The 21,072-nt window shown below is 62.7% G+C and overlaps 2 protein-coding genes across 3 annotated transcripts; one reads left to right on the top strand and one right to left on the bottom strand.

The window, feature by feature from the left end:
* Positions 1 to 5,469: 5,469 nt before the first annotated feature.
* Positions 5,470 to 11,898, bottom strand: ALG12 (ALG12 alpha-1,6-mannosyltransferase). Of its 2 annotated transcripts, none has more exons than XM_044227014.1 (10): positions 11,354 to 11,898; positions 10,228 to 10,442; positions 10,025 to 10,157; positions 8,854 to 9,027; positions 7,930 to 8,124; positions 7,431 to 7,537; positions 6,835 to 7,058; positions 6,124 to 6,293; positions 5,918 to 5,993; positions 5,470 to 5,785 (listed from the first exon to the last, which is right to left on the bottom strand). In XM_044227014.1, exons 2-10 carry the CDS (start codon positions 10,393 to 10,395, stop codon positions 5,554 to 5,556), a joined length of 1,479 nt encoding a protein of 492 aa, XP_044082949.1. In that variant the 5' UTR covers positions 10,396 to 10,442; positions 11,354 to 11,898; the 3' UTR covers positions 5,470 to 5,553. The 2 variants fall into 2 exon arrangements, with proteins under 2 accessions (XP_044082949.1, XP_044082950.1); XM_044227015.1 differs by having other exon boundaries at positions 7,431 to 7,534; positions 11,354 to 11,897.
* A 918-nt stretch (positions 11,899 to 12,816) lies between these two features.
* Positions 12,817 to 20,860, top strand: CRELD2 (cysteine rich with EGF like domains 2). The gene is made up of 10 exons (XM_044227873.1): positions 12,817 to 13,016; positions 14,183 to 14,265; positions 14,754 to 14,864; positions 15,399 to 15,490; positions 16,319 to 16,495; positions 17,570 to 17,665; positions 18,486 to 18,569; positions 18,894 to 18,989; positions 19,517 to 19,663; positions 20,571 to 20,860. Exons 1-10 carry the CDS (start codon positions 12,891 to 12,893, stop codon positions 20,618 to 20,620), a joined length of 1,062 nt encoding a protein of 353 aa, XP_044083808.1. The 5' UTR covers positions 12,817 to 12,890; the 3' UTR covers positions 20,621 to 20,860.
* The last annotated feature ends 212 nt before the right edge of the window (positions 20,861 to 21,072 follow it).

The raw sequence follows: 21,072 nt of genomic DNA, 5'->3' as shown, positions 1-21,072 counted from the left end.
TTCTCAAGTTTCCATGAACATTCACCAAGATGGACCACATTCTGGGCCATAAAACACCTCGACAAATATAAACTAGTAGAAATCTCACACGTGCTCTCAGAGCATGATGGAGTTAAACTAGAAATCCGTAGCAGAAAGACGACTGGAATATCCCAAAATACAGGGATATTAAACCGCACACTTTCTGATTCTTCTTGAGAGACAGAGCGTGCACACACAACGCAGGTGAGCAGGGTGGGGGTGGGGGGCAGAGGGGAAGAGAGAATCGCAAGCAGACTCCACACCCATTTCAGATCCCAATGCAGGCTCGATCCCGTGCCCCTGAGATCATGACCTGAGCTGAAATCAAGAGTCAGATATACAACCAAATGAGCCACTCGGGTGCCCCTCAACAACACACTTCTAAACAATGCATGGGTAAAAGATGAAATCAAGAGAAATTTTAAAATAATTGGAAGTAAATGAAAATAAAAACATGTTATCAAAATTTGTGGGATGCTGTGAAAGTGCTGCTTAGAGGGAAGTTTAGTGTTGGATGCATATATCAGAAAGAGGAGAGATCCAAAATAAATACTCCTAAGTTTCCGCCTAGGAAAATAGAAGAAGTAGAACAAATTCTGTCCAAAGTAAGCAGAAGAAATAATAAGAATCAGAGCCGTAATTCACGAAATCAGAAACAGGAAATCCAAGGAGAAAGTCAATGAAACCAAAAGCTGGTTCTTTTGAAAGGATTATCGAAATTGTTAAGTCTGCAGCCAGGCTAAGAAAACAAAGAGAAAAGACACTGATTACCAATAACAGAAATGAAAGATCACTACAGACCCATGGATGGTAAATGGATAATAAAGAATACTGCAAACAACTATGCACACAGACTCGATAACCTAGATAACAACGGACCAACTTCTTGAAAGACCATCTGCCAAAAGTCACACGGAAGAAATAGACAATGTGAATAGGCCTGTATCTATTGAAGAAATTGAATCAACAATTAATAATTTTCTAAAACAGAAAGCACCAGGTCCAGATCAGTTTACTGGTGAATCCTACCAAATATTTAAGGAGAAATTAAACAATTCTCTGCAATCTCTTCCAGTAGATAGAAATAGATGGGATACCTCCTGCCTCCTTCTGCCAAGCCAGCATTTCCCTGACACCAAAACCAGACAAAGACACTATGGACCAAAATCACTCATGAACAGAGATGCAGAAATCCTTAAAAAAAAAAAAAAAGCAAATCAAACCCAACAATTTTATGAAAAGAATTATATACCACAACCAAATGGGATTTATCCCAGGTATGCAAAGCTGGTTCAACATTTGAAAATCTTTAATCCATCAGATCAACAGGCTAAACAAGAAAAATCATATGATCATGATAGAGAAAATGCATTTGACAAAATCCAACACCGATTCATGATAAAAGCTCTCAGTAAATTGGACATAGAGGGGATGTCCTCTCTTACCACTCCTTTTCAACACTGAACTGGAAATGCTAGCTAATGCAATAAGACAAGAAAAGGAAATAAAAGGTACATAGATTGGCAAAGAAAAAATAAAACTCTTTATTCACAGGTCACATGATCATCTAAGTAGAAAGGACAAAGTAACTGATGAGAAGAATTGATAAGGAACTAAGCAATCATAGTAAAGTTGCAGGAGACACGGTTAATACACAAAAGTCAACTTCTTTCCTACATACCACCAATGAACAAATGGAATTTGAAATTAAAAGCATATCATTACATTATCACTCAAAGAATTTATTAAGATTTTATTTATTTAGGGACGCCTGGGTGGCTCAGTTGGTTGGACGACTGCCTTCGGCTCAGGGCGTGATCCTGGAGTCCCGGGATCGAGTCCCACATCAGGCTCCCAGCTCCATGGGGAGTCTGCTTCGCTCTCTGACCTTCTCCTCCCTCATGCTCTCTCTCACTGTCTCTCTCTCTCAAATAAATAAATAAAATCTTTAAAAAAAAAAAAAAAAGATTTTATTTATTAGAGAGAGAGAGAGAGAGAACAAGCAGGGGGAGCGGCAGAGGGAGAAGCAGGCTCCCTGCTCGGGAGCCCGATGTAGGGCTCGATCCTGGGACCCTGAAATCATGACCTGAGCTGAAGTCAGATACTTAACCAACTGAATCACGCAGGTATCCTTAGGGGATAAGTCTTAATAGAGCCCGATGCGGGGCTTGATCCCAGGACCCTGAGACCACGACCCAAGCCAAAGGCAGAAGCTTTAACCCACTGAGCCACCCAGGCACCCCAGGAAGAGAACAGAATTCTGATGAGCAAAATCAAAGAATTAAATAAATGGGGGAGGAATTTTGTATTCATGGAAGACTCAATACTGTCAAGATGTCAGGTCTTTCCAACTTGATCTGTGGATTCAATGCAATCTTGATCAAATCTCAGCAAATTATTTTGTGGATATTGATAAAACAATTTTGAAGTTTACACAGATAAGCAAAATAGCCAACAGAATACCGAAGCAGAACAGAGTTGCAAGACTATCATTACCTGACTTCAAGACTTACTATAAAGCTAGTTAAACAGGACAATGTGGTATTGGCAAAAGAAAATTTAAATAGATCAATGGAACAAAATAGCCTAGAAATAGACCTCCATAAATCCAGTTAACTGATCTTTGAAAAAGGACTAAAAGCAACACAATAAAGCAAAGATGGTCTCTTCAACTAATGGGGCTGGAAAAATGGGCATTCACTCGCAAAAATAAAAAAGAAGAACAAGGACAAGAACCTAGGCACAGACCTACACCCTTCATAAACGTTAATATGAAACAGATCACATGCCTAAATGTAAATCCAAATTATAAAATCCCTAGAAAGTAACATAGGAGAAAACCTAGATGAACTTGAGTGTGGAGATGATTTTTTATTTTTAAGATTTATTTACTTATTTGACAGAAAGATCACAAGTAGGCAGAGGCAGGCAGAGAGAGAGGGGGAAGCAGGCTCCCCGCTGAGCAGAGATCCCAGTGTGGGGCTCGATCCCAGGACCCTGGGATCATGACCCGAGCTGAAGGCAGAGGCTTTAACCCACTGAGCCACCCAGGCGCCCCTGCAGATGACTTTTCAGATACAACACCAAAAGCACAAAAAGAGGGAACTGATAGCTAGACTTTGTTAAAACTAAAATTCTCTGCTCTATGAAAGATCCATGTCACAAGAATAAGACACGCCACAGGATGGGACAAAATATGCAAAAGATGCCTCTGATAAAGGGCTACGATCCCCAACGTACCAAGAACCCTTGAAACTCAACAGTAAGGAAACGATCCCATTGAGAAAGAGTCTTAAAGATGTTAGCAACACGGAGACGCACAGACAGCAGGTAAGCATCGCCTCGCGTGCACCCAGCAAGTGCACCATGAAACGAGACACCCCGCACGGCCGCCAGAGCGGCCCGGGGCGGGACACCGAGCACACCGAGCGCGGGCAGCACGCGGAGCAGCGGCAGCGCTCAGCACGGCTGGCGGGACACAGTGGTGCAGCCACCGTGGAAGGCAGCTTGCTGGTTTCTTATAAAACTGAACGTACTCGTATTTACACAAAGGAGCTGGAATCTTAGATCCTCACAGAAGCCTGCACAGAGTTACAACGGCTTTTCTCAAAATCGACCAAACTTGAGATGTGGATATTCTGTTTGTGACCTCAGGTCTCTGAGGCAATGATGGCCCTTCAGTAGGCGGACAGCCCCGTGGAGAAAGATAAAATGCGGTCCACCCCTCACACACACGGAAGCGACCTCAAATGGACCCGAAGTCTACAGGCAGAAGTGACGGACAGAAAACGGGGTGGAGCCCGAGCGCGGGAAAATCTTCCCAAATAGGAAGCGGGTCAAGAAAAGAGCAGTAAACACGTGTGCAAGCGTGAAACCGAGCAAACTCATGCCCAGGAAAGTGCTTCATAATCAGTCAGAAGACAAGTGACAAACAGAGAATTTGCAGCATATATTGGATGGAAGGACTAAGCACCCCAAAAAGTGAAGCGTTTTTATAAAGTGAGGGGGAAATGACCCAAGTCCAATGGAAAACAGATATGTGAACAAAAAACTATGTGAACAGACAGCTTACAAAACCAGATGATTCTTCATCCTACGAAGAGGTTCACCTTCACTCCTGAAGGAATGCAGCGAAGTCCACGGAGACCCCACGGCTCCCCCGTTAGAGCACCGGGGGTGAGCGTTAACGCTGTGCCAGCCCCGGGGAGGGAGACGCGGCGATACCCAGCCCAGCTGATGCACGTTTCCCCGAGAGCTCGCTTTCCCGCTCGTTGGAATTCACCGTCAACACACACCTCACACATGAAGATACGCGTCACACGTGGCGTCACACGTGCAGCAGGGTGTGAAGTGGCCAAGGTCTAGCAGCGGCCCAGCGCCACACGCAGGAGCCTGGCTGAGTGAGCCGCGGACACTCACACGGCACGGTACTGGGCGCGAGTCTCTGGGTTCAAGGAGGCATGTCTGGGGGAGGAAAAAGGTGCCAAAGAGAAAAGAGCACACGAAAGGAAGGGAAGGAAGTCTGCAGTGTTTGCTCGTCTTCACAAAAAGAAAGGATGAACCAGAAAGCAGTGACACTAGGAGCCCAGGAGCGGGCGCCGTCCCTGAGTGTGTCTTTGCGAGCAGCTCAGTTTCTGGAAGCGAGGGAGAGGGCGGGCAGTCAGGTCCCGAGACCGAATGCTAACAGAAAGATGGGAACCCGGCTACCTTTCAAAAGGAAAACCAGCACACGGAAGCAGGACGCCTCCTCCAAGGACTTTGAAGACCCCGATCTGCCTACAAACCTGCAGTTGTGTAGCCAACAGGCAAACACCGGGAAATTGCTGGAGTTGGGGCTCTCACGTGGAGGGCGGGCGCAGACCCAGAACAAGCGTGTGGCACCAGCGCATGCGTGGTAGGAGGACACGTGGCGTGTGTGCGTGGGGAGGGCCGTGGCCCACGCACGTATGTGCGATGACGCTCACTTCTGCACACTGTGCTCAGCGCCTCGTGGTGCTGGATCCGTTCCAGGTACGTCGTAAATACTTACTCAGTAAAGCGTTAAGATGTGAAAGTTATCCCTTAAGACAACCTACGTGAAGGGGTCTCTGGCAGTGTTACTTCTCATGAGATGCCTAATAAAGAAACATCTAAATCTTTATTCTTGTTCCTCCTCGAATTCCCCAGTTTTGTGTGGGATGGAAATGTCCTGCCTGTGCCCGCAAAGGCCTCGTCCTGCAGCTCAGGCAGGGGAGGGGCAGCAGGCACTGCGGTTCCCACCGTCCATCTTCACAAAGACTCACAGGATACCCCTCCAAGGGGGCACTTTCTCGGGTGCTCCAAGAGGCCCAGGGGCAGCAGCCGAAGTGCAGGGCAAGGCCTGCGGTCCCCGTTGCTGGGACCGCGTGTGATCTTGGGCAGCCGTGGAGGAGCTGGGCCTCTTCCCTCAGGCCTCCGTCCAGGGCGCGTCCATGGTTCTGTTGTTTCTTGTATGATCTCCTCTGCAGGGACGCTGACGGAGCTCCGATGTCCTCAGAAGAACGCGGCCCCTGCTCAGGAAGGCCCACGGAGCCGCTCCAGAAGGACCAGCTTTGTCTGCAGGTTCACGTCCAGCGGGGGCAGCGTGGTCAGGTTCAGACTCACGCCAGTGGTGCCTGCGATGCCGGCCAGGACCCGGTGCGTGTCCCTGTAGAGGGCCAGGTGCGCAGGGGCGGCCTCCATGAGGAGGTGCGTGTAGGTCAGCATGTGCCCAGACCCAGGCCGCACGTCCTCTCTCTTGTCGTACCTGCAAGATCAGAGCGTGGCTGTACACCTGAGGCCCCAGGCCGGCTCCCAGCATCCAGGTGCCCCCAGGGAGCCCGGGCACCGCCCCTGGGAGGATCGTCTCATCTGCAGTCATGTCACAGTGGGAACATACCTCCAGCCACTGTTGACCTCCAAAAACCGGGACACACCTGTCTGCGCAGCAGCCACGTCGATGTGCAGAACGACATCTGCGGAAAACCGCGTACGCTCCGTGAGAACTGACAGCTGCGTCCCAGGCCGGAGCTGCAGCTGGCCCCAAGCATGGCCCCGCGTGCCCACCTGTCCCGGGGAAACCCCAGCACAGACCCGAGCGCCCACCTGTCCTGGGAGACACCAACTCATGCAGTTTCCACATGGCCACGCCACCGGGATAGTTGAAGTGGGACACGTACAGGGCCACGGCCGAGTACGTGGCATTCACCAAGAGGTGTCCTATCACAAGGACGGACCCCACCTTATACAGCCAGGACTTCCTGTAACTGTTCAGCCTGGAGGGAGAACAGTAGGTTTCACAGAGACCGTCCCGCCTCGGCCCCACAGCCCTGCAGCCCCGTTCCCGACAGCAGCAGCCCCGTGGGACCACCTGCCTACGGCCCGGGCACCCTCTCCACGGGCCGCTGGCTCTGCGCTGGGCCGGCCCCTCCCTCAGTAATCCCACTCCCCCGCCTCCTAGCCCCAGCCCACTCCCCTGCCTTTTCCCTTTCTTCTGGCCTATCCCCTGCCCGGACAAACACTCTCTCCACGGGGACAGCGTCCCCTGAGCCCCCCCGAGCCGAGAAGTAGGCCCCGGGGACCACCTGCCCACCCGCAGCCTGCCCGGCTGCCCCATAGCCACACCGTGAGTGTCCCCCCCCGGGCGGCCGAGCCCCGGACAGTTCGCACCGCCGAGTGGCCGCAGGCCCGACGGACCTCAGACGGAGCAGAAGCCGGCCCCTCCCGCCCACTGCCCTCCCCGCTCGGACACATCTGTCCGGCTGCACACCGTCCCCGTGTGCCAGCGAGCGCGTGGCCAGGGGAGGGAGGACTCACAGGCAGGCACAGCCCCTGGCGGCCACCACGTTGAGCAGCGGGAAGGCGTAGATGATGAACCGCAGCTCCTTGTGCGGGAGCAGTGAGTACAGCGCCACGAAGCCCAGCGAGGGCAGCAGCAGCGCCAGCGCCCGCCTGTCCACGGCGCCCAGGGGCACGAAGAGCAGGCTGCAGCCCAGGCCGCGCGGCAGGGCCGAGTAGAAATACCACAGCAGCGGGGAGGTCTCGGGCGGGAGGGTTAAGGAGGCCACACGCCAGCCAGTCTCCTGTCCGCGCGGAGCGGGGCGGCACGGCCGACAGGGGCTCCTGCCTGCACTCCCAGAGCCCCGGCCTCGCACCGCGCTGCCCCCGGCCTCCCTGTCGCCCACAGGATGGCCTGTCCCGAGGCGGGTGCGCTAGGGACTCGTCACACTTTCCTCTGAGCTCGCGCGGATGCTGGACTATTCCATGACCAACCCTGACGAGGTCCCAAGACGGCCCCAAACGCTAAGGCAGAAACTCCGCATCCAAAAGCGAAGCGGTGCGTCCACGGGGAGGAAAGCAGCTCCCACCGCCTCGCCTGCGTGGCCTGACCTACGCACACCCCTGAAGGATACTCCCCAGTTGGAACTTTTGTTCAGGACCGTGTTGTACCAGAGCACCTTTCCCTCCGGCCACACGAGACAGCGCCAAAAATAGGAGTCCACGGCGACCGTCAGTCCTGCTGAGACAGAGGATCCCGTAGGAGCGCACCGGCCACCCGAGCGGCTCCGGCTTCCCGGTCACGGGTCAGCGTCCCGCGAGGCAGCCACACTGGCATGGACGCCACGCACCAGGCCTCCCGGGGAGCGGCGCGCACCTTGGGACCACCGCACCCCGGCCGGCCAGGCGCAGGGCCCAGCCACCCCTCCCGGCCCAGACACCGGGGAGAGCCTGGGGACAGAACCCCGCGCAGGAGTGAGGGCCTCCTGGGGCGGCTCGGGCAGAACCGCCGTGGAGCCGCGTCCAGACTCCATCGCGCGGCTCAGTACAAACCCGCTCTCCCGAGTCTGTCTTCACCTTCCTACAAGCAGAGCAGCGCGCCCCGTGAGAACGGCTCCGGCGAGTCCCACTCACCCAAGCAGAGGAGTCCGGCCGGCACGGCACAGCGCAGGGCCTTCGCCACGGACAGCCTCCGGGTGCCGAGAAGCAGCAGCAGCGCGAGGCCCAGCAGCAGGCTCAGCTCGGCTCTGAAGACGAGGATGGCGAAGGCCGAGAGCCGGATGAAGCGGGCCCACTTCAGCTGCAGCCAGGCCGTGAGGGCCAGCAGGACTGCAAGACATGGGGGCCAGGGCAGGCCGGTCAACTTCCACACTGTGAAAGCCCCGTGGAACCCTCGGGAAGACAGCATGTCGCTCAGACCCAGATGTGCTGACACAGGGCTGCGGCTTCCAGCCACGGCCCTGCGCCACCACGGAGTCTGGGGCCACTCCCGCGGGCCCGACGGCACCCAGACCCCAGATGCCTGCGTCCCCGCAACCGGCCCCCTAGCTCCTCCGGGCCCCGGCAGCACACGCCCAGCACCAGCCTCGCCCGGCCGCCCTCCCGGGCGCGCACCGTGTCCTGCTGGCGCCCCGCCTGCTGCCCTCCCACCGCATCCCGCAGGCGCGGCTGCTCAGACCGGTCGGACGCGCAGACCCGCGCCGCCGCTGCTCAGAACGGTCGGACGCGCAGACCCGCGCCGCCCACAGCCTCCCGTCCACCGACTCTCGGTCTCCTCGTGGCTCCCAGAGTGCAGCCGTCCCGTGTCCCCGCAGGCAGCTCCTCTCAGCCAAGCGCTCGCTGTCCACGCACCAGGGAGCCTCCCAGGCAGCCTCGTCTGTGCACCTGGGCCTCTTGCTGGACACCGCACCCGCACCCGGCGCGAGACCCTGCTCCTCGTCACAGGCCCGCCTGCTCCGGGGCATTTCTGAGATGCCCAGTGGGGTCCAGCTGTCCGCAGGCAGACGCGGCCCAGACGGACGCCCCTGCCCCTGGCCGGCATGCCCAGTAGCTACCTACCCACAGGCAGGGCCAGCACGTTGGGGAGCGTCCGTGTGCAGTAGAACATCAGATGGAACTGTGTGGCCGTCACCCAGCAGAACATGGTGGCCACCGTGGCTCCAAACTGCCGCCTCACTTCCTTTTGTAAAGTCCAGAGTCCGAAGATGACCCCAAGTCCAAGCACAGCCCTGACTGAACAAACGTGGCAAGGCACGTGGTCAGCAGTGACAGGCGCGGGCCCAGGGGACCCGACAGGTTACCGGTGACGGCAAGTTAATGACCAGATGACAGTAAAGCCACCTTGAAAAAGGGGTGTCGACCCCGCTACTGAAAATGGACAGGGCGCGGGGAACGGACAGCCCGGACCCCGGCACCCCAACCCCACAGCTCCGCTGTGACCGCGTGGCCCAGGGCAGGCGAGCCCTGGGGGACACAGCCATAGGGCAGGGTAGGTGTGTCCATCGGGCAGGGTAGGTCAGTGTGACTGGCTCGGCACCCTGGAGATGTCACGTCACTCTGTCTGGGGCTCCTGGGACCCCACAAAGCTGAGCCTGTCTAGCTGCCACGTGACGGCACGATTTCCAGGGGTCTACGGACAGCCCCAGAGTGTGTGCGCGTTTGTGGGGGAGCCTAGGGGACGTCTGCGTGTGGACCCGGCAAAAAGGCACCGGAACGGGAACGTGGTGGCGTCTGGCTCAACGGTGAGGGTGTGGGGCGGCGGGCACAGATGTTCTGAGTCTCCCTTCACAGCTGTCCACCCAGGCGCGCAGAAGATCCAGAACCCTCTGCACACGGTGTCCACGGCGACCTCCAGGGGCAGGAAGGAGGCCGCCGCTGCAGACGGGAAAGCTCCGTTCGGCGAAGGGCTGCCTCGCAGGGGTGCAGCCCTGTGGGCGATGTCCCGCGCCCGCCGCACCCCTGCCGCTCCCGCCTGCAGCGTCGGAGCCAGTACCCTCACGTCGCCATCTCAAGAGCAGGAGCCAGAGGCGCTCCGTGAGCTGTCCTAGCTGATGCCCCAGAAGGGCCCACGCTGCAGCTGCCCTCGAGCCCCAGACCGCCGTGGCGCGTGGCCGAGGATGGCCAAGCTTCTGACAAAAGGACACTCCTCGGGGAGGGAGCCTCTGCAGGGCTCCTGGAAAGCCCTCGACCCCACCAAGGCCCTCCCTTCTGTCCTCCGGAGACCCCTTACCCACTAGCTGAGAGTAAAACTTAGACGCTTCCAGCAGGGACAGCACGTAGACCACAGGGCTGGAGAGCACCGCCACGGCCAGCGGCCCGAGGAACGTCCTGGGGACCACTCCGGGGAACTCGAGATGGTCGTACTGCAGGGGGACGGGGAGGTCAGCGGGCGCCCGCGGCTGGGAGGCTGCGCGCCTGGGACGCAGGGCTCACCTTGTCCACGTCCAGCCGGTGGTAAAGCAGGTCGTGCGTGGCCTGCAGGTTGAAGCTCTCTTCCACTTTGGCGTAGGGGCAGGTGAGGAGGTGGGTGGCGGCCACAGCCAGCAGCAGCCCCAGCAGCCGGCGCTGCCTGCCCGCACCCCACGCCCTCCTCCCAGCCATGGTGCTCCTCCCCAGCCGTGCTCAGCCGCGCCGCTCCGGGAGCCTGCCTGGGAGAAGACGGAAACACAGGTTCCAGGGTCTCCAAAGTCCCCCGAGTTAACACCTGGGGGAGCTGAGCGGAGGGCGTGTGCGAAGTCTTTAAACCACTGTTGTAAGCTCGGTGAATCGAAACACGTCAAAAGAGAAAGTTCAAAGAAAAATCACGCTTGAGTGCCTCTCCCAGCTTACGCGGCTCCCTCACGCTGAGCTGTGGGAGGAGCTTTCCAGGACCCAAGGCTTTCTTTGCAGAACTGAGCGGGTCCTCGGTGCAGCCGGGCCCCGGGCTGGCCCAGGCTCTGGAGGGCCCAGCCCGCGCCCTTGAGAGTCTCCTGTCTGGCAGGAGAGTAGGACCCTGTGGCCGGGGCAGAGAGACCAGGGACAGGAGGCTGTGGGGTGGGAGGGACGGGTCTGGAGGACGGCGCAGGGGCAGCCGCAGGAGGGCAGGAGGTGCGACCCAGAGTTCAGGGCAGCCAGTAGGGCCAGCCTAGAGGGGAGCTTTGGCCACCTGCCAGGCTGCACCTGCCCTCACCCTGGGAGCCATGTGGCACCTGGGCATGGCCTCAGACTGGTCCTGAACGCCAATACGTAGGTGGCAAAAACAGGAACGTATCCTTGTGGGGTTCAGACAGATGTGTGTGCAGTGGTGACGCCGGGGGCGGGGGGGGGGGGGGGGGGGGGGTGAGATAGTTTTCAACTTTCAGGAGGGAAGGTGGCAAGCTCTTCTTCAAGTTTCTGGCCCCCTCCCCTCTCTGTCTCTTTCTTTTTTAAGATTTTATTTATCTGACAGAGAGACCAGAAGCAGGCAGAGAGGCAGCAGAGAGAGAGGGGGAAGCGGGCTCCCCGCCAAGCAGAGAGCCCCACGCGGGGCTCGATCCCAGGACCGGGAGATCATGACCCCAGCCGCAGGCAGAGGCCTCACCCGCTGAGCCCCCCAGGCGCCCCTTCATGATCAAGTTTCTGGCTTCTCTTTAAACAGGCTTGATTTTATTTGGTCAACACCAGAAGGGCGGGGAGCCGAAGGAGAGAGTCCGGGTGCTCGCCGCCTTCTGACCCGAGGGCGATGGGCGGAGTCCGTGGCCCCCAGAGAGGCGGCTGGGGGATCCAAGAGGGAAGGAAAACCTGCGCGGAGGAGCAGGAGTCCGGCCTCAGGAGGCGGTGAGGGGACGCGGGGCGGAAAGAGGCGTCTCTGACAAGAATCCCCGAAACAGCCGCGACACCCGACGGACACAGGTGTCGCCCGGGTGTCCCCCCTCCTCCTGGAGCGTAAGCAGCTTGAGGGGGGCACTTCTCCCGTCTCCCCGCTCCGGGCAGGAGCCGCTGGTCAGCGCGGCGGCCGCTGCCCGCGGAGCCGGCGCACGGGTCCCACGGCGGGGCCGGCGCACGGGACACGCTCCACGAACCCCGGCAGAACCCGCCGGCCCTTCCCCGGTCGCACAGCCGCCCCGCTGTCACCACAAACACCCGAGGCCCCTGGACGCGGGCCCTGCACGCCCGGCCCCCCGCTGCCGCCGGACACGCGCTGCCGCAGGTCCGCTGAGAACCGGCGCCCCCCGCACCCCCCGCGCCGCCGGCCGTGGCCAGCGCGGTGTCCCTCTGCCGCCGGGGACCGAAGGCAGAAGCCGAGGGCGAGCGGAGCGCCCGGGACGGCAGGTGCGCGCCGCGCGGGGCCGGAGAGGGGCCCGGACGCCGCAGGCGCGCTCGGCCCGGCTCTCGGCGGAGGAGGGACCGGCGGGCGCCCTCCTGTCCGGCCGGCTCGCGGGCGAAGGGCCGTACCGCAGGGGGACAGCCCCGGGCGGGGCACACGAGCGGCAGCTCCGGACCAGCGACGTCCACGGCCCACGCAGGCCGCGGCTCTCCCCTCTCCGAGCCCGGCTCCCCGACAGTCCGGATCGCGCCGTCGCCTGCCACCAGCCCCGACAGCCCCTGCCGCGGGAGCGCGCGCTGACCTGGCCTGCCCGCCGCGTGGTCCCTCGAAGCACGGCCCCCAGGACGGCTCGCGGCCGGAAGCCGGCTGGCGGAAGCTGGGGACGGACGCGAGGCCCTCGCCCAAACCTAACATGGCCCCCAAAGCCTGGTCGCCGCCGCGGCGGACGCTCGCTCTGCCCGGAGTAAAGATGGCCGCCGTGGGCGGAGCGCGCGAGCGGCGGGCTCGGACCTCCACGCCCCCGTCCGCGCCCCCTCCCGGCGGACGCTGACCCGGGGCCTTCCTATTGGCCGCTGCTCGTGGCGAGCCCGGATTGGGCCACATGGGGACGGCCTGGGTCCCAGGGGCCAATAGCGGTGCGAGGGCTGTCGGTGGGCGGGGCGCCGCCCGGCGCCGTCAAGTAGCCCCGGGAACGGCCGGCACCGCGGAGCTGGGGGCGGCCGCGGAGGCCGAGCGCTCGACCGGTTCCCGCTGGACCTGGGGTCTGCCCGCGCGGCCGCGTCCTGCGCGACGCTGCCCGCCTCGGCCCGCCATGCGCTCGCCGGCCCCGGCCGCGCTGGGGCTGCTGCTGCTGCTGCTGCCGCCGCCGCCTGCTGAGGCCGCCAAGAAGGCGACGCCCTGCAAGCGCTGCCGGGAGCTGGTGGACAAGTTCAACCAGGTGGGCCGCTCGCCCCTGGGGTCCGCGGGCGCAGGGGCCGGCCTGGGGGGCGGCGCGGCTGGGGGCGCTCCGCGACGGGCCGGGCTCGACCCAGGGTAAGCCTGCCGGGGACGGGAGTCAGGAACCCGGGGTCACCCCACCAGACACCGGGGCCACGGAGCCAGAGTCGCCGCGCGATGGACGGGGTCACCCCAACAGGGACCGGGATCACATAGCCAGAGTCGCCCCGCGATGGACGGGGTCACCCCACCAGGGACCGAGGTCACAGAGCCAGGGTCACCTCGTGATGGACGGGGTTACTCCACCAGGGACCAGGGTCATGTAGCCAGGGTCGCCCCGCGATGGACAGGGTCACGCCACCAGGGACCGGGGTCACATAGCCAGGGTCGCTCCATGATGGACGGAGTCACCCCACCAGTGACCGGGGTCACGGAGCCAGGGTCGCCCCGCGATGGACGGGGTCACCCCACCAGACACCGGGGTCACGGAGGCAGGGTCGCCCCATGATGGACGGGGTCACCCCACTAGTGACCGGGGTTACATAGCCAGGGTCGCCCCACGATGGACGGGGTCACCCTACCAGACACCGGGGTCACGGAGCCAGGGTTGCCCCGTGATGGCTGGGGTCACCCCACCAGGGACTGAGGTCACAGAGTCAGCGTCACCTCGTGATGGACAGGGTCACGCCACCAGGGACCGGGGTCACATAGCCAGGGTCGCTCCATGATGGACGGAGTCACCCCACCAGTGACCGGGGTCACGGAGCCAGGGTCGCCCAGCGATGGACAGGGTCACGCCACCAGGGACCAGGGTCACATAGCCAGGGTCACTCCATGATGGACGGAGTCACCCCACCAGTGACCGGAATCACGGAGCCAGGGTCGCCCCGTGATGGACGGGGTCACCCCACTAGGGACTGGGGTTACATAGCCAGGGTCGCCCCGCGATGGACGGGGTCACCCCACCGGGGACTGGGGTCACGGAGCCAGGCTTGCCCTGCGAAGAACCAGTGTCACTCCAGGAATGGACTCCATGTCACCCTGGTGATGGACCTGGGGTTACTTGTCAACGAATGGGGTCACCCCCATGGGGGACTAGGGTTGCTCCCTCGACAGATGTGGGTCGGGGCAGCAGCACTGAGTGCTGTGCCCGCGCGCTCTCCTCAGGGAATGGTGGACACCGCGAAGAAGAACTTTGGAGGCGGGAACACGGCTTGGGAGGAGAAGTCGCTGTCCAAGTACGAATCCAGGTGGGTGCCCTGCTCTGGCCGCCTGGCCGTGGCGCTGGGCATGTCCCCGCGAATGCTGTCACCCGCTTCGACGACAGACACACGGAAGGTCCCTGTGCGGTCACCTTGGCGCTGGCCCCTAACTGGCCTTGTGCTCCCACACTTGTCCCCATGTCCACTTTCCAGGGGGCAGACAGGGTGGTCTTTCCATGGTGCACGCGGGAGCAGAGTCCCACCACAGAACGTGTGACCGGCTTCCCCTGCCGGTCCAGTCTGTCCTGGCCCCCTTGCACCCCGCGTCAGGGTCTCCCCTGCCACCCGGACCACTGACCTCTGAGTTTAGTTCTCCCCGTGGTACCGACCGCACTTGTCCCCCGTGGACGTGTTCCCCACCAAAGTGCCACCAGCATTCCTGCCTGGCACAAGCGGGCCTTAGGGCGTCCCCGTGGGTCAGCCGCTGACTGCCCGGGCTTCCCTGGTCCCCTTGCTGTGCGGCGGGCTCGTTGCAGTGAGGTCCGCCTGCTGGAGATCACCGAGGGCCTGTGCGGCAGCAGCGACTTCGAGTGCCACAGTCTGCTGGAGGAGCACGAGGGGCACCTGGAGGCCTGGTGGCTGCGGCTGTGAGTGCCCCGCGCCCCACCCCGTCCCCCCATCCCCACGCTGTCCCCCCACCCCAGCCCCGCATCCCCCACCCCCTCCCCCACAACCCTGTCTCCCCGCGCCCCCCCCCACCCTGTTGTCCCCTCCCGTCCCCACACCCCTGTGGCCACCATCCCCCACCCAGCCCTGCACCCCACACCCCAGACACACACCCCTGCCCCCCCCCGCCTCCTCCCATGCCACAGCTCCAGCCCCAGTGGCTTCCCCCGCGCGTTCACTGACGCTCTCGTGACCTCTGACTTCTCAGTTTGTAAGTTTGAAATACCTTCGGACTTACAAGCGTCGGCACGGGCTTGTCTTCCTTCTTGCCTGGGGGTCGCCGTCTCTTCTTACCGTAACGTGGTGCAGGCAGCGAGGTGGGGACGGGGACGTCTGGTCACCCCCAGACCACTGTCCCTAACGCCGCGACGCTCCAGAGCGAATGTCGAGAATCGTGTTTTGTTTTGGAGAAACCCGTCATGTGAGCTTTGATGAACGCGTTTTTAATTCCTCAGGAAGAAGGACTTTCCTGACTTATTCGAGTGGTTTTGTGTGAAAACGCTGAAGGTTTGCTGTTCGCCGGGAACGTACGGGCCAGACTGCCTCGGTAGGTTGTCGTCGGGAGTCGTGAGTGTCCTGCGTCATTCCCAGTGTCCGAGTCGCGATTCCCAGGGGGGCAGAGCCGTGGCTGGGAGCTGGGGCCGTCCGCTCCCACGAAGCCCTAGGACGCCCGGTCACTGCCCCCCTCATGCCGTGGGGACCTCCTCCCCGGGGCCAGACAGCCCTGAGTGCCTGATGCCGTGCGGGCGCCTCGCTCCGGGGCCTGCGGGCCTTCGCTGGGGCCGCTGTGGGTCGGTGTCCACCTGCCTGTGTGGGGCCCTCCAAGGGCACGGAGGCAGCTCTGGTTTCGTGCCCCCCGCCTGGCTCTGCCCACGGAGCAGCCGAGACCTGGCTGTGGGAGCCCTGGGGCGCGGCTTGGGCGTCTGTCACGTGGATGCGACGCGTCACCTCTCCCTGCGGAGCCAGGCTCTTCCACGAAGAGACACGCCGTGAACCGAAGTCACGGGCCGCCGTCCGGCATCACGCGTCACTCTGGGTGCCCAGCGGGACAGAGCAGACGTGTCTCGAGTCCGACCCTGTCCTGGTCCGTGGCCCCCTCCTGCTGTTGGCCGGCGTGTGCTGCCGCGGGCCGTCCTCACCGACACCCTCTGCGCGTCCGTGTCCCCGTTGTCCCCATGTTCCAGGGGAGGCTCCCAAGCAGCTGCAGACCCCAGCGTGTCCGCTCCCCCAGACCTGGCCGGCTGGCTCGTGTGGCCAGAGGGAGTGAGGGCAGTTTACGGGGGGACGGAACAGGCGTGGTCGTGAGGTCAGGCGAGCGAGGCGCCACGCTCTCCGGGGGCACACTCGGACTGGTGGGTTCATGTCTCCCCCCCAGCGTGCCAGGGTGGCTCCCAGAGGCCCTGCAGCGGGAACGGACACTGCAGCGGGGACGGCAGCAGGCAGGGGGACGGGTCGTGCCAGTGCCACCTCGGCTACCAGGGCGCCACGTGCTCCGACTGCACGGACGGCTACTTCAGCTCCCTGAGGAACGAGACGCACAGCGTCTGCACAGGTACGGGGGCTGCGCCGGCCTTCAGCCCGCGGGCCTCGGGGCACACCGCAGCGGCTGTCTCCCGGAGCTATGGGCACGGACGGGGGCCCGTTGGCTCTCGCCTGCACCCCCGGAGCTAGGAGGCCCCTGGGGACCCCGCGGGAGGCCGCAGCAGCGTGAGCAGGTCCGGGACGGTCTCACTTGCTGTCTCTGAACATGCCCGGGAGGGGAGAGCCAGGCCCCTGGCCCCACGTTCCCTGGAGGACGGGGCAGGTGGACAGTGCGGGGCCAGCGGTCACGTCCCACCCATGCAAGCCTTGCTTCTGGGTGACCCGGCGCCCGCGGTATCCTAGCAGAGGCTGTCTCTTCCCCTGCGGCCACCTGGACAGGATGACCCGCCTGCCCGGTGTGGGCTGCCGAGGCCCAGGCCCCGCGCAAGAGCGCAGAGCGGCGGCACAAATGAGAACCAGCAACCCTGAGGCCACCGGGTGGGAACTCCTGGCCGCCAGGCTCCCCCTCGGTCGGGCTCCCCCGAGGCCCATGGGGTCGGACGGGTCTGTTGTGACCGACCACACTGAGTCCGCCACCGTCCGCCAGGCGGACACTGGCCGTGCCTCCCGATGTCGGTCCGCGGCCCCCTTGGGTGGTCTGTGTGGCACGTGAGTGGAGCGCCAGGAAGGCCGTATCCTCTCTGGTCCCAGCGCCCAGGCCCTCAGCTGGCCCCGGACGCGGGTGCTGTGCGGGGGCCCCGGGGCTAGGGGCCGCCTGGCAGGCGCGGGCTCCGGGGTTTGGGCCGCTGCCTTCCTCGGGTCCTAAGCCGTTTCCCTGGGGTCCAGCAGAACGTGACCGTGAAGGGCCCTGAAGGCCTGTATGTGGAGTGTTTGGCTCGTCAAGCTCGGGGACGCTGTGGGTCACAAGTGTAGATTTTCTGGTTGTCCAACGAGTCTTGCTTTACTGGGGTATTTTCTTGTTTGTATTTGGTTTTTGTTTTCATCCTAGCGAAGGTAAATTCTTACTTGCTAAAGTGACCTTTGTGTTCTGTTTTTACCGAAATGGCATTCCCGCACATGACCGGTGCCCATCTCTGCTTCCCAGCTTGTGACGGGTCGTGTAAGACGTGCACCGGCCCCAGCAACAAGGACTGCGGCCAGTGCGCCGAGGGCTGGGCGCAGGAGGACGGCGCCTGCGTGGGTGAGGCTGGGCGGGACCCCAGGGTGCCCCGGCCCCGTCCTCTCCTCTCTGCCTCCCTCTTCCCTTGTTCCTCCCCTTCCTGGCGTCCTGCTCTCCGTCCTGCTCTCTTCTCCTCCCCCTCCCTCTCCCCCTCCCTCTCCCTTCCCCAGGCACAGGCAGGGAAACAGAGGCACAGACCTACTTTTGGCCTGGAGAGCCATACGGGGGCTCTCACAGACCCAGTGTCTGCGTAGTCTAGCCGCTGTGCCGTGGCAGGGAGACGCGCCTTCCTGACTCGCACACACACGGCGGCCCCCGTCCCCACCGTCCCCACGTGGCCCTCCTGGTGGGCGTGTGTGTTTCTGCCGCACCCTTGCCTCTGAGCCCCAGCCTGCCCGTGAGCTCTGGCTTCCCCCCAGCGCTGCAGCAGCCCTGGGGAGGCCCTGGCTGCAGCCACGGGACCCTTCCTGAGGCCCAGGTGCCGGCGGGTGGGCTGCCCTTAGGCCGGTCAGGTGTGGCAGACCTGTCCTTAGTGTCCCATCTGGAGTGGGGAGGCGGGTGGTCCGACACCGACCCGGAGCTTCTGCGTGTCCACGCGGAGCAGAGGTGCTCACGTTCGCTGCCGGTCCCTTGTGGAGGCCCTGCCCCCGGGGGCACAAAGTGTCCCTCATCACCCCTGCCCCCGGGGAGGAGGGGCCTCCGGGAGAAACACAGACCCACATCCTCCACACCGCGGCCCCTCCCTGTCTCGCCGGCCGTGGCCGTGCGTTGTGTCTGGTCACCAGCCGTGTGACCTCCACGGGGGCCCTGGGAGCCTCACGGCCCTGCCCCTGTGTTCCAGACGTGGACGAGTGTGCAGCAGAGACGCCTCCCTGCGGCGACCAGCAGTACTGCGAGAACGTCAACGGCTCGTTCGCGTGCGAAGGTGCCTGGGCTCGGGCCCCTGCGGGCGGGCGACTGTGTGGTTCTGCCTGCTGAGGAACGTGGAAGGCGGCACCCACGAGGTCGGTGCTTGCTGCCGAAAAACCGAGAATTCAGAGAATTTGAAGAGTTGTTTTGCTCTGCGAAGATGGTCAGCAGTGTGCGGTCACAGCTCTGGGGGCCCGTCGTTGCTTTGCTGGGAGACGGGGCTGCGGTGTTGAGGACGCGCCCTGGGCCCCCGCCCGTCGAGGAGGGACACCCCGATGCTGCGCGGCCTCCGGTCCCAGTCACAGGACGCTGATGTCGACGGCTTTCCGCTTTTTTCTAGAATGTGATTCCACCTGTGTGGGCTGCACGGGGAAGGGCCCAGGACACTGTAAAGAGTGCGTCCCTGGCTACACCAAAGAAAGCGGCCAGTGTGCAGGTCAGCGCCCTTGCGTCTGTGCCAGACCAAGATGGACCGTGGCAGGGGGCCACGGTGTGGACGGGCCATGAGGGGCTGGTGGGGGTGGGGCACCGGCTCCGGCTCTTCCTGCGACTCCGTCCCCCAGCATGTGATGCAGAGGCAGCGGGTGGGCACCGACCGTCTGTCCCGGCAGCCCCCAGCTGTGCCTGGTGCGGGTGCGCCCACCAGCGGGGGCCCGGGCCTCCCCCCACCTCCCACCCCCACGGCCCCCGTGGCTGCACGTCAGGCCTCCACGGTCGGGGCCCGGCTGGAACCCGCCTGGAAAAAGGCGGTGAATCCACGGCTGCCCCCGCGGCGTGAGCTCGCGCCGGGCTTCCCCCTTAACGGCCGCCTGCGCTGCCCATTCGCTCCTCCCCGTCCGCGGCCCCGACCCTGACCCTCGTGCTCTCCGCGTCCCTTCCCGACCGCCGCACTTGTGGGGCAGCAGCGAGTCCCGAGCGCGGGCGCCTGGTGACGGTGGCCTGTGTGCGGGGCGTCTCTCGCAGACATAGACGAGTGTGCGAGGCCCGAGAAGGCCTGCACGCGCCAGAACGAGAACTGCTACAACACGCCCGGGAGCTTCGTGTGCGTGTGTCCCGAGGGCTTTGAAGACACGGAAGACGCGTGTGTGCAGACGCAGGCCCCGGGCGGCGGTGAGTGGCGGGCGCTGCGCGGTGCACGTGCGGGAGCTCCCAGCACGCGCGGCCCGAGGGGGGCGATGGCTGGGGTTCCGGGCAGACGGGAGGGGAAGCGTGCCTGTGGGAGCCCTGGCCGTGACCGCCCCAAGGGAGGTGGGGCCGGCAGGAGGGTCCGTGACCCCGGAGTCAGCAGGCAGGCTCTGCGTGGGCTTCCTGAGAGCCCAAGGGCCGCGGCCACACTGAGCCCGGAGGGCAGGACCGTCCTGTCTGTGCAGTAACAGCGGCCGCCAGGCTGCGTCCTTCCAGTCTCTGCTGGAGGCCTCTGTCCATGTGGCCTTTTCGTGGTCTGTGTGTCCGTGTCCGAATCTCCCTCTTCCTACATGGACGCAGCCCAGTGACCCCCTCTCACTTTGACCGTCCGTGAAGTGCCCCCAGTTCACAGCTTCCAGGGGTGAGGATGGCCCCAGGTTCTGGGGGACATGGCTCTGCCCACGACCGTCCCATAGACGTCGTGGAAGAACACGGAGTGGAAGGGCCAGTGTCAAAACGACGCTGACAGAGTTTTCCTGAACGAGTAAGACCAGACACAGACCCCAGAAGCTCCCTGGCCCCCAGCCGGGCAGCGAGGGCGAGCGCACAGCCAGGTGCCTCGGAGCCAGCTCTGGACCCACCAGATGTCAGCGGGGAGCAGGGCCCCATGCCGCCTCTGCCCCAGCATGGCCTGGGGGGCCCTCCCCACCGGCGCACTGCAGCAGGGGCCACGGTTCTGTGGGCCCCAGAGGATGGGGTTTGGGGGGGTGCTTGCCAGTCCCTGTCTTCATCTCCCACACTCGAGAGGCCTCCTGCCGCGAAGCCACTGCCCGGGCCCCGTGGAAAGCTTTCGTGCGGGGGTCCCCCAATAGCTGTGTTCGTTTCCCGGCAGAAGTCGCGGAAGGAGACCCCACGCGGCAGCCCTCGCGGGAAGACTTGTGATGCGCGTCCAGAGCCGGAGGCTGGACCCGCCCTTTAAGTTATTGAGACTGGCGTCCCGGACCTGCCGTCCCCACAGGTCCCCGTTTCTCCAGGGGACGCGGAGGGAAGCTGCACCCGGGAAGCGGCTCACGCACATTCGGCCCTTCAGATAGCTGCAGTCCCTGGCGGCCCTGACCCAGAGTTGTATATTTTGATACCGTTGTTTCTAATAAAATTGACCACTGGAGGTCGGCAGGCCCAGGGCGCGCGGGTCTGCCTCACTGAGAAAGCAGGAAGGCTCCAGGGCAGCTGTGGCCCCGGCGGCAGCCACCTGCCTCCCTGGGGCGGCCCCCCCGCGGGCACGGGAGTCTTGATGGGGAGAGCGGCTGTCGTGGAAGGACCCCCAGGGCTGGACACGGCTGTCCCGCCTTCACGGATGCTGCCGGAGAGGAGAGCCCTGGGGCCAGTTTCTC

Source organism: Neovison vison, chromosome 12, assembly GCF_020171115.1.
Source record: "Neovison vison isolate M4711 chromosome 12, ASM_NN_V1, whole genome shotgun sequence".
NCBI classification, from domain to species: domain Eukaryota; kingdom Metazoa; phylum Chordata; class Mammalia; order Carnivora; family Mustelidae; genus Neogale; species Neogale vison.
Note: the sequence above shows the minus strand (reverse complement) of the source record. Positions and strands in the feature narration are given on the sequence as shown.